At 46.3% G+C, this 12,159-nt stretch overlaps 2 protein-coding genes across 6 annotated transcripts in view; one reads left to right on the top strand and one right to left on the bottom strand.

Annotated features, from left to right (window-relative positions):
• The window catches only part of LOC309523575 (uncharacterized protein), a 58,582-nt gene that overhangs the window by 27,353 nt on the left and 19,070 nt on the right, over positions 1-12,159 (bottom strand). The window contains exon 1 of one of the 5 annotated variants that reach the window (XR_014215452.1): positions 5,103-5,950. The exons of the other annotated variants lie outside the window; for them this stretch is intronic. The gene's annotated coding sequence lies outside the window, so the exon portion shown is untranslated. Of the gene's footprint in view, positions 1-5,102; positions 5,951-12,159 lie in introns of those variants that run through there. 5 annotated transcript variants of the gene reach the window in all.
• SLC6A14 (solute carrier family 6 member 14) overlaps positions 4,225-12,159 on the top strand; it is a 55,981-nt gene continuing 48,046 nt past the window's right edge. The window contains exon 1 of the mRNA XM_082207429.1: positions 4,225-4,790. Within this exon, the coding sequence (XP_082063555.1) occupies positions 4,605-4,790 (186 nt within the window). The 5' untranslated portion in view covers positions 4,225-4,604. The remainder of the gene's footprint in view (positions 4,791-12,159) is intronic.

Genomic DNA, 12,159 nt, shown 5'->3' with positions numbered 1-12,159 from the left:
TTGAAAGTTTTCGTGCATGTTTTAGTAAAGGTAAAGGTACCCCTGCCCGTACAGGCCAGTCTTGACAGACTCTAGGGTTGTGCACCCATCTCACTCAAGAGGCCGGGGCCAGCGCTGTCCGGAGACACTTCCACGTCACGTGGCCAGCGTGACAAGCTGCATCTGGTGAGCCAGCGCAGCACACGGAACGCCGTTTACCTTCCCGCTGGTAAGCGGTCCCTATTTATCTACTTGCACCCGAAGGTGCTTTCGAACTGCTAGGTTGGCAGGCACTGGGACCGAACGACGGGAGCACACCCCACCACGGGGATTTGAACCGCCAACCATGCGATCGGCAAGTCCTAGGCGCTGAGGTTTTACCCACAGCGCCACCCGAGTCCCAATGCATGTTTTAGTACTCTGGTCCCTTTCCTATTAACTTTCTTTTTTCAAAATAAAAATAACCCAGAGGTCTTTGATTCAAAATTCCTACCCACTGTTTTGTGGCGCTTCAGTGCACCTAATGCCATCTGGCTAAGGTAAGCCAACTCAAAGCAGCAAGACCCTAAAAACACATCTGCCTTACGTATTTTGAAAGTGATTAGCAGCCTGGTCTCATGTTAACTCAGAAGCAGTAGCGTAGTGGCAAATTCAGACGTGCAGAGTCATTTCATAATAGTCACAGCCAAGGCAATTTCTAAGATTACAAACCTGCTAAGATTCTAAACTAATCTCATGGCTATAGCATAATTATAACTATGGATGCATCGCAACCATCAGTGCAGCTCTCCCTGTGTTGCCTTTCAGCAACAACCATTTCCTGGGCACATGAGTACAAGGGCAAAGGATGTGGAGGGCTCCACTGTCTCCTCCTGGAGTGACTTCACTTGTGCCTTCCTTGAAGTTCCCTTGTATGTAACATGCACTGAAGCACCTTGTGTTTTCCATGGTCCTGAATGCTCAGCTTTGGCACATTCAGAAATACTCCTCCTGCGGATGAGCTCTCATAGGCACCATGATATGCAAAGGTCTTGTTCCTTAAGACCACATAGAACCTTAATTCTCAATAATGATGGAATTCAAGGTGGAGAATACTTTTATTTTTATGCATCTTTATTATTTGTAAAGGGAACCTTTGTATGAGTTAACACTTTATTATCCCTTTGGAGCTGCGCTGTATCTCTGTACTTTTATCCTTCCAAGTTGTGATGCTTATGGTTTACATCTTATACTCTATACAAATCTATACAGTTTCTTTTTTTAATGACCATATGATTTAAATCACATGGTTTCCCTGCCAAGAAGCTTGGGAAGCATAGTTTACCTCCACAGAGCTACAATTCCCAGGATCCTTTACAAACTACAGCTCCCAGGATTCTTTGGGAGAAAATAATGGGCTAAATAAGCTTTAAACAAAGGTGTTCTGCACAGTCAGTGCCAGGTTATAGAAAGCCCTTGGACAAGACATCCTCTCTCTGACTGAGCCCCCTCCTCTCTGCAACAAGTCCAGGGGGCTGTTGCCAGAGTCAGAATCCTAGTGGCAGTACCTAGGGAAATGCTGGTTTCTTGAGGCTGTGCTTGAGCCCAAAGAATCCCTTACTCTAAACACGATTAAGGTTGATTCATAGTCGGTGGCTACCAACAGAAAGAATGACATCACATTTACACTAATTTGGGGTTTCTCATTTACATGTTTGCCCAAAGTAAGCCTCCATAGGGCACAGAGGATAAGCATCAGTGGTTTGGTCCAGGCCTCGGTGATTCATTTGTTTTCAAGCTGTCACTTGAAGTACACAAAATACAGTTTCTGAAAGGAAAACAATAATAAGAGCTTTGAGAATTCTGGAGGTGATCTAGCTCCATTTGTGAGATGGAACAGTTTCATTAGATTAGGCTTCTCTGGGAAGCACAAATCATTTTAGGAAGCATACTGATCTACTCTTAAAGGTTTTGAAGAACATATGGATCCATCTTCAGCTGTGTCAGACCATTGGTCCATAATGGAGCAACAGTAGTTTCCTGGTAGAAGACCTGGCAAATGATCTGAGGTTCAATCCCCAGTATCTCCAGGTAGGGCTGAGAGAGACCCCTGCCTGGAATCCTGGAGAGCCACTGCTGCTGGTCAGTGTAGACAATATGGATCTAGATTCACCAATCATCTGACTTGGTATAGGGCAGCTTCCTGTGTTTCTGGGTGCAGTTGGCTCAGGGTTTCTATCTAGCAGAGGCTCTCCACAGTTCCAGACAAGGGACATTCCCAGCCTTGCCTGGAGATGCTAAGGATTGTACTTCTTCATGGAATTGAAGAACAACATGGAATTGGCTGCCCCAAGGGACAGTGATGGCCACCAGCTTCAATGGCTTTCACAGAGGACCAGGCTATCTCAACAGCTGCTAGCCAGTATGGCCATGTTCTCCCTCCAAGGTCAGAGGCCATCTGCCTTTGAATATCAGTTGCTGGGACTCCCAAGTGGGGAGACTTGCTGTTGCCCTCAAGTCCTGTGGGTGCCCTTCCCATTAGGGCATCTGGTTGGCCACTGGAAGAACAAGATGCTGGACTAGATGGGCCCCCTTTGGCTGGGGGCCTCAGGAGGCATGTTACCCACCTGGGACCTAAATTATGGAGAGTCCTCAAGGACACTTTCAGCAATCCTGTGTTTGTAAGATTTTCTAGTTCCCAGTGGATAGCTCCACTATCCACTCTTAAGGTACAATCACTGGGCTCAAGACCATTGATCCAATGTGGCTTAATTCTGTGGTAGGATTTAGGTTTGCCTTCTTTAGGTGGGTTAAAGTGCTGTTACCCTGGTGCAACAATGCACTTTCAAAAAGAAGCCGGCTGCTGCATTTAGGCAAGTAACAGAGAATTGAATGGGCAAATGTTTGACCAATGAAACACCCCACCAGCAAATGCTCAGTTAAACATCATCTAGAGGAGTCCAGGATAAACCGGGGATCCTTTTTTTATCTACTGTATTTATATCCTGGTTTTCTCTCCAAGGAACTCAAGGTGGTTCTACTGCTCCTCCTTTAATCCCCACAACATCCCTGTGTGGTAGGTTAGGCTCATAAGCTTCATGTCTGAGTGGAGATTTCACCCCTGGTTTTCCAGGTCCCAGTCCAACACTCTAACCACTACACTTTCTCTTTTTTAATGTGGCTCCAAACCCCCCTCCCCCCACGAACCACTTGAAAATTGCTGCTGGTCTTAGCAGACCACCTAGTAATTTTTCTGCCTGTTTTATCATTTGGAATGTGCTGTGTTAGGCACTGTATTTTTGTTAACTGAGTTTTTATTTCTAATATTGTATTTTGCTGTATCACAGTCTGAATTCTATGGTATTCTTTTTGCTGCCTCAAAGTTTTGACTTGTGAGGCCTGAAAATGTTTGTTCTGGTTCAGCTGTGTTTGGACTGCTTGTGCCCATCAAGGGAAACAAGGAAGTCAGGTGTGGTAATCTTAGAACTTGGCACTGCTGTGCTGTACATTTCCTGCAGATAAGATTACATGGAGTTGGTGTATGTGTGTGTTTGTGCAGAGGAATTAAGAAGTCTAATTTGTCTTCATGACTAAGTCCACGTTACACTGCAGAAGGTAAATTCACTTTGTCACTCAAACAAGTGCCAAAGAATGTTAGTCCTGTATATTTTGCCTCTACAGCTGGTGGCAGATATGAAAGGGTGGAGTGAGTTCTGAATGGCTTCATTTGATGCATTCCTGAACTAAGTGCTCTTTGTGCAATGCAGGACATGAAGAATTTGGGGCATCCCCATTTTGAGTGGGGCTTGTGCAATAGAGAGTAGGAATAGCATACCTTGAAAGAGAGTGAAGTGGACTTGTGTTGGACTGGTGATTATGACAAGCACTATAACTTTCTATAGGGAAACACGTTTTCCCCAAGCACACTCAGAACCTTTGGAAAGCCATGCATCTGACCACAAAATTTCAAAATGCTGTTATGTTGCTGAATAAAATGGAAAGTTTGGAGGAAATATGGAAAGCTCAGAAACCCAGCAACCAAAATAAGTTTGCTGTGGAAAGTCTGTACTGAGAATAATGTTGATCTTAGCAAGTCAAGCACTAGAGGAAGAAGGAACAGCAATTCCCTCAGTGTCATTAAATAACAATCTTACTTCCTCATGAAAGGAGCATAAGGACAACAGGTTAGGAAGGGACACCCAATCATCACTCAGAGGCATCCCTCTGACTAATTTCATTGTTTGCTCATTTTGAAGTAGCTAATGAGGTAAACCTGGTGTCACAAAGGTAGATGCAGCTGAAGCTTTTCAAAGAAGCCAGCCAGTGGGAGCCATGAGGGCCATTTAGCCAGAACCTGAGTCGGGTGGCAGGGAGAGGATCCTAGTGGTGTGGGCATTTCCTGTTCCATTTCCTTGGGAGATGGGACATCTTCTGCGGGTTTTCCACATGAAGCCCTGCCTGCCAAAGACAACCCTCGAACATGATCCAAGGTCATAGAAGCCCATGCTTAGAACTGGCCAGCAATCCTTTAGTCAAGCCACTTACTGGGTGGGGATTTAGAATGTTGAACGGCACCCGCTGTGCATCAGCTGGGTGCTTAGGCAGGCATTGCTCTCAACTCTCAGCCCCCAGGGGTCACCCAGTGCATGGTGGGCCTCCCTCTCTCCCTCTTAGCCTCCAGCAGTCCAGAACTTGGCAACATGAAGGCTCTGCCCCCCAAAATGTGGGACCAGGGCTTGCTGTGGTTGTGGACCCTCAGCCAGAAAGGACAGAATAATGCTTCAGGAACCGGGACTGGCGAGCCAGGTCCAGAGGCTCAGGCCTGGAACAAAGTAGGTGCTTGATTTACATCCCTATATAGGGTTACTGGGTTGGCATGCTTCAGACAGGAGCAAAAAACTGGTGCGTAATTCAGAGGGTAGGGCTGAGGTGAGAGGAAAGTTTTTTCACCTGGGGCCCACATGATGTTCCACCTGGCACCACTGTCTGCTTCATGCTCAAGTGAGCAGGGACCTTAGATGTTCATGCCCAGATACTAAACCACAAAATGAAGAGCCGTCATCATGTTCTTGAACGACTCTCCTCTGCCTTTTTCCTGCAGAGCATCAAAGTCAACACAGAGAATTTCTTTTTCTGGCTAGCACCTTTAGAATTTGGTGAGTACTGCTGTGTGGTTTGTCCCACATCAGTTCCTAGACTTCCACTTGGAACAGCACAGCTCCCAAGAGTGATAAGGATCTTTGGGGCAGGCTCCTTTTCTGGAAGACAAAATTTGACTTCTTTCTTTCTTTACTATATTTCTGTCCCATCCTTCCTCCCCAAGGAGCTGGGGACAGCAAAGTACAAAGTAAGAAAACAAGGGAATTAAAAACAAAACAAAACAAATAAAAAAAAATCAAATGCACCACAGGACATTTTAAAAATTACAGTATCTATGAAGAATGACAAACAGTTGCACACCCTCACACTTAATAATTTCAAGTTTCTTCGAGCCATCAAATGATTGGGTGGAGAGAAATGTTCTTAAATTCCTTCTGAATGTTAAAAGAAGGGAGGAAAAGAAGATAAACATCCCTTACCAGGGTGGGCATTTCACCAATGGGGGGCCACCACTGAGAAGGACCTGCTGTGGTCAACAGGCAGCAGGCAGCACTGAACCCACCACCACTGGGGTCTCCCCTTCTGATCCTAGGACCCAAGATGGGAGGTATTAGGAGAGGCACTCCTTTAGGCACTTGGGTACCTAAAAATTATATTATCAGAGAGAGAGCTAGACTTGAATCCTTCTCTCTAGGCAAGATACACAGCAGGTATATGGAGCCTGATTTCAGTATAAGAGATGCCCCTCTCTACCCTTGCCTTTGACAGAAAAGGTGTCTTGTTTTGTGAGACCCTCTTTCATCTATAACTGTTCTGTTCCACTTGGAATGATCTTTACTTGTTGTATCATTATAATAGTTCTACCTGTTTTCCTAACTGTGCAATATGTTGGTATAATCAACATTGGGACAGGTGTTTCCTGCTTGGCAGGGGGTTGGACTCGATGGCCCTTGTGGTCTCTTCCAACTCTATGATTCTATGTTCTATTCTATGTTCTATGATGAAGGGTGGGCAAGAAATAATGTATCTATATTTATAAATTTATTTATAAATTTTGGACATTGTAGATTTGTCCTGGTCTGGCGCACATGTAATGTATATATTTGTTTCTTGGGGAGGAGGAGTAGACAGAGCTTTATATTTTATATAAGTTTATTTAAGTGTTTTATATAAGATTCCCCTGCGATCTTCAGACTGTATATAATTTTTATAGTGATTTTATTTATTATTATATTATTATTTATTACTTTTATCAGTTGCTTTTTTGTGATCAAATGTCTCAAAATAACTTGACAGAAATCAAACACAGCACAGCTGAAAACAGTTTAAAGCCATGCTAAGTTTAAAACATTGATGGTAGGTAAAATGTTCATCTAGCAACCTACTAATACAGACCACGTCCTGCCCACCTACTGAAACACAAGCAACGCCACAGGAGGTAACCCTTACTTAACTGAAAGCCTTGGCCAGCAGAAACATGTAAAAGCTGTACAAAGATGGCACCCGGCAATTCTCCCTGGGAAGAGCACTCCACAGGTAGGGGGCCACGCCTCAAGAGGCCTGGTCTCGTATTGGGGCATTTCCACAGAGACATTGTTGGATAAATTTAAAAAGTGGTTCCTAGACTGGAGGTATCCCTCCTAGAAACCTAAAAGAAAAGGATGCAAGCTCCAAGTGAGAAGATAGGCCTTTATTAAAATACAGTGGTACCTCGAGATGCGAACAGGATCCGTTCCGGAGCCCCGTTCGCATCCTGAAGCGAAAGCAATCCGCATCCGTGCGTCTGTGCGTGCACAGGTTGCGTTTTGCTGCTTCTGTGCATGGTGTCATTTTGACCATCTGCACATGCGCGCACGGCGAAACCTGGAAGTAACGTGCTACATTACTTCCAGGTCGCTGCGGAGCGCAACCCGAAAATACTTAACTTGAAGCACATTTATCCTGAGGTATGACTGTACAAATGCAAACAGGGCCAGCCCCAAAAGCAAGGAGGAGGCTGCAAAGAACCACATCCAAAGCCATGGGTTTTTCTTGTTTTTACACTTCCAGATTGCACACATCATTTCTATTCAATACTCAAAGGATCACAGCAATCTTAGCTGTTGCAACACAGTGTCACCATCCTGGATGAGTCAAAGTCATTTGACTCTTCAGATCAGCCCTCACCATAATATCATGTGATTACATCTAACCATTCTTCAGCGTCTTTCTCTGTTAAGAGTTAATTTTCCTGTTGGTTAAAAGTCTTCCAATATCGCCTTTCATCCGTCTGCAAAACAATTCAAGATTAATCACAATTACTGTGTCCAGCTGATTCTTTTTTTGTGCACCTTAGATTCTAACAGCTTATTCTTTTCAATGTTCTGTAACGGACATTAGCTACTTACAGTACCTAAAAGCAGCTAGTTCTGTACTGTAAGAGGCAGGTACAGGCTCTTTCAGTTTAGCTAGGCCATAGACTCAAAAGAAAACATAATAACCAAAATACAGTTTTATGAAAATATTATTTTTTCCAACAACATCCCAAATTCACTCTTGGTGGAGAGGGGTCTGTTAATGTCTCATTATCTTTGTCATTAGATAATGCATCTTTTTGTACGCCCTTACCCTTATTCACCATTTCCTTATCATCTGGGGCAGCAAGTCTGTACATTCTCTTGCACACCTACCCTAAACTAATCTCCATTTCCTCGTTGTTCCTTTCCCTTATCAATGATTCAAAGATCAGATTCTGTAGTTTAATAGCATCTATCGACATATCTATGGAGTCTGCAGGACACAGAGTTGCAAACCACACTTTGCCAACCTAGCGCCCTCCAGGGGTTGATGTGCATGGTGGTCCATAACCTCTGGAGGGCACCAAGTTGCTGGAGGCTGCCATACATGGCACACTTTTTCCCTAGTCCAGGCTCCACCAACCAGATGTTTTTGACAACTCACATCAGCCCCTAGCAAAATATCTGGAGGTGCCATGCAGCGGCGTAGCGTGGGTTGTCAGCACCCGGGGCAAGGCAAGTAATCTGCGCCCCCTAACCCGGGGCAAGGCAAGTAATTTGCGCCCCCTAACCCCTAACCTGCCGCCGCTGCCAGCTTCTTCTTGCTGCTGCCTGGTCTGGTCTGGTGTGGTTCTCTCCCACGCTCAGCGCTGCGCTGGGCGGCCGCTGCACTGTCCCTCCCCCAGATAGTCCCTCGCTCTCTCTCCGCACCACACGCCTGGCACCCACCCCCTCCACAGTGGACAGCAACCCAGCGGCTCGGATCGGATTCACACAGCCAGCACTGCAGTGAGAGAGAGTGAGTGAGCCAGGTAGGGGCAGAGAGCTGCGAGTACGAGCGCCCACCCCCCCCCCCCGATGTTGCGCCCGGTGCGGCCGGCCCCCCTGCACCCCCCACGCTACGCCACTGGTGCCATGCCAGGTTGTTGAAAGCTATGCAGATCTGCCCATCCTCATCTTTTTTTTAGGGAAAGGCCATCCTATTTACTCTGGCTTTTATAGTATTCATAATCCCTTGAATAGTATAGCTGCAGGCCACCATAATCTTTTGAGTGGTGCAAGATTCCAGGGGTTCCAGGTGCTTACCCAGGGTTCATATTTCTTTCGAGAATGAGGCTCAGTGGCAACTGTGGTGTCTTCAGGGCTGGATTTAGGTTTGATGAGGCCCAAAGTTACTGGAGGTAATGGGGCCCTTTATATGTCCAGCTGTCCTTTGTCAACAACAACTCGTTCCTGGTTTTTGTGTTGAATATATGCTATATGGTAATTGATGGACCTAATAGGTATCTCAAGCCATTTGCACATAACAAAATATGTAGGTTTTATTTATTTTTTTCTTATATTTTGGAAATGTACATCCAGGTTTTTTTCCTTTATTTTGGGGGGAGAGAGTGGGGCCCTAACCTATAGTTTGCTTAGCTTATACGTGAATTTGGCACTGGGTGTCTTCATGATATATGGGTTATTTGAACATATGTACACCTGGAGCCTATTATGGAGGGGCTCACAACATTAACACCCCAGAAAGACTTGTTTCTCCCATAGCCACAGTCTTGGATTCCAGTAGAAATCAGGCATGGCTCTGCCTCCCAGCTGCCCAGGCTGCAGCCTGCTTGCTTCCAGCTTCTAGCTTCCACACACAACCCCCAGCTCTGGTCTTTGTCTTTCTAACTACCAGCAAGTTGAGACCATAATGTCCATATAAAACATACCCTAATAATAATAAAAGCAACACTCAGGCTCTCTACTTAATAAACAAAACCTCAACCTCTCCCTAGTCCAAAAATCATTCACATCACACCAGCATTTGTTCCCCTTTAATCCCCTGCCCCACCCAGAACTCTGGACAGCTGTTGGTGTCATTGGTGGATGGGTACAGTGTCCTCCAGGGATGGCTCCTTGCTCCTGACACAATGGAGTGTCTGCAGTGCCATACAGAATCCTAGGGTGGGACTGTGGCTAGCTGGAAAGCGAAATGGCAGCATAGCTCTTTGTCTCCAATCTAAGCAGACTGGATCCCAGCAGTATTGTGTCCTTTTTGACAACTGGGACACATGCATGTGTGCGCATGTGTGCTGGGCAGGGCAGGGCCACAGAAGCCACTGCGCCAGGCCAGCCATCACCACCAACACTGCTGAGCATATGTCCACCAGGTGCAGAGGGTTCATGGAGCCCGTGCACCAGCTCAGCCCTGGCCACCTGAGCCAAGCAGGGCTGTGCCCCTGCCCACACATGTGGAGCCCGGTAGACCAATGCAGCTCTTGGCGGGCAAATCCCCCCTGAGGCTGGCCAGGCAGCCATTCAGTGAGGGGACTGGGGATGCAGCAGCAGGCAGGGTGGGATGGGATGGGACACTCTGTGCAGGGGCGCCTGGCTCACACCCCCATTCTACACCTGTGATGGATCTTATTAACATCTAATCAAAAAGTTTTACACGGCCTCAGCAAGGTTCAATCAAACCTTTATTGCATTAGCATACAGACATAGCAAAATAAGACATAAATACTAGAGACAAGCTACCAAACAAAATTCAAAGTGATATTACTGGCGTAATGACATTTAAATTACCCTAAGACAATAATGTAAAGATTTAGTTGCCAGCGCCAAGAATCTAAAATGCGGATGTATATAAAGCATAAAATGGCCCCAAAATAGGCTCGGCACATTGGGTTAAAAAGTAATGAAAAGAATTAAAACAGGTCCAGGTCTAGGACACACTACCCAGTCAGAGTAGCCCTGAGTTTCAGAGCCTGCACTATAAAGATTGCCACCCCACGTGAGATTTGGGGATTTGCGTCCACAAGAAGCGATTTCAAACAGTCTTCCTTAGATGTAATGGTGGACGGGATCAAGAGGAGGAGCTTAGGTCTTATTGGCTCATAGATAGGGCAGTAGAAAAAGAAATTTATGAAGTCCTCTACTTCATTCATTGTGCATGGACATAAACGCTGAGTAATAGGGGTCTTAGAGTAAATCCCCTGCAGGAAGGCCGTGGGTATAGAATGGAAACGGGCCATAGTGAATGCTCTTCTCAAATTGGGCTCCGTCAGTTCTATCAAGTAGTTAGCAAGTGATCTTACCACTTTCACTTTAGGGAGCCACATGGAGAGGCGGGCTGTGGTGGACTGTGCCCGGTCCATGGCCTCGTCTCTTGTAAGAATCCAGGCCCGGATTTTATATTGGTCCCAAGATGACAGCGTGTCGAGATCTGGGAGGGAGTAGCGTGCAGTAATAGTCTCCATGGCCTTGGACCATTTGTTGGTATGAGAACAAGTTAAAAAGGCTTGCCTAGCTAGTAGGGAACCTGGGGCATTGATTAAGGTAAAGGTAAAGGTACCCCTGCCCGAACGGGCCAGTCTTGACAGACTCTGGGGTTTGTGCGCCCATCTCACTCTATAGGCCGGGGGCCAGCGCTGTCCGGAGACACTTCCTGGTCACGTGGCCAGCGTGACAAAGCTGCATCTGGCGAGCCAGCGCAGCACACGGAACGCCGTTTACCTTCCCGCTGGTAAGCGGTCCCTATTTATCTACTTGCACCCGGGGGTGCTTTCGAACTGCTAGGTTGGCAGGCGCTGGGACCGAGCAGCGGGAGCGCACCCCGCCGCGGGGATTCGAACCGCCGACCTTTCAATCGGCAAGCCCTAGGCGCTGAGGCTTTTACCCACAGCGCCACCCGCGTCCCGGGGCATTGATTAATTTACAGTAAAAACTAATGATTCTAATGTGGGCTCTCGCAACAATGGAGGGGAGGCCCAGTTCTGTTCTTAACTGTGCAGCAACTGAGCCCTTGGGGAGACCCAGTAACTTTCGTGCAAAAGTGTTTTGTAGAATCTCGAGCCGTTGTAGTGTTTTTAAATTCCACCCCCAGATTTCAACCCCATACAGTAACATCGGGAGGACTTTGCTGATAAATGCTTTTCTGATTGGTGGAACCAACTGGCTGCCTTTTGCATAGAAGAATTTCTCCAAGGCTTTGATGGTTCTACGGGCAGCCAGGATGGTCATATTTAGGTGAGCTGACCAGCTAAGCCCATGCTGAAAAGTGATGCCCAAATACTTGAATGCTGAACAATATTCAATAGAGTGGCCCTCAAAATTCCAGAAAGGCTTCCGAGTTTTCGTGCCAAAGGTAAGAATTTTGGTTTTGGCGAAATTGATTTTGAGGGAGTTGGTATCACAATATGTCATGAGCCCTCTGAGCATGTTGTTTAGGCCCTGCTTGGTTAAAGACAGTATCACCATGTCGTCCGCATAGAGTAATATGGGGATCTTGAGCTGTTGTAAAGAGGGGGCAGAATGATTTCGGGCCTTCGTGGTTGTAACGATGTCATTGATGTAGAAATTGAATAGGAAAGGGGCCAAGAGGCAGCCCTGTTTGACCCCTTTATTCAGAGGGAAAGGATCAGATAGAGCTCCCAGAGGGCTGAATTTTACTCTGGCTGATATGTCATTATGAATTTCCATAAGAAGGTGGAGGAGTCTCTTATCTATGTTAGTGTAACTAAGCTTCTGCCATAGCCTATCTCTGGAGATGGAGTCAAAAGCGGAGGTCAGGTCCACAAAAGCCGCGTGTAGTTTGCAGTTGAACCTCAGCAAGGTTAGATCT

The sequence above is a fragment of the Podarcis vaucheri genome, assembly GCF_965113315.1.
Source record: "Podarcis vaucheri genome assembly, chromosome: Z".
Lineage (NCBI taxonomy): Eukaryota > Metazoa > Chordata > Lepidosauria > Squamata > Lacertidae > Podarcis > Podarcis vaucheri.
This window is presented reverse-complemented; position numbering and strand designations above follow the sequence as displayed.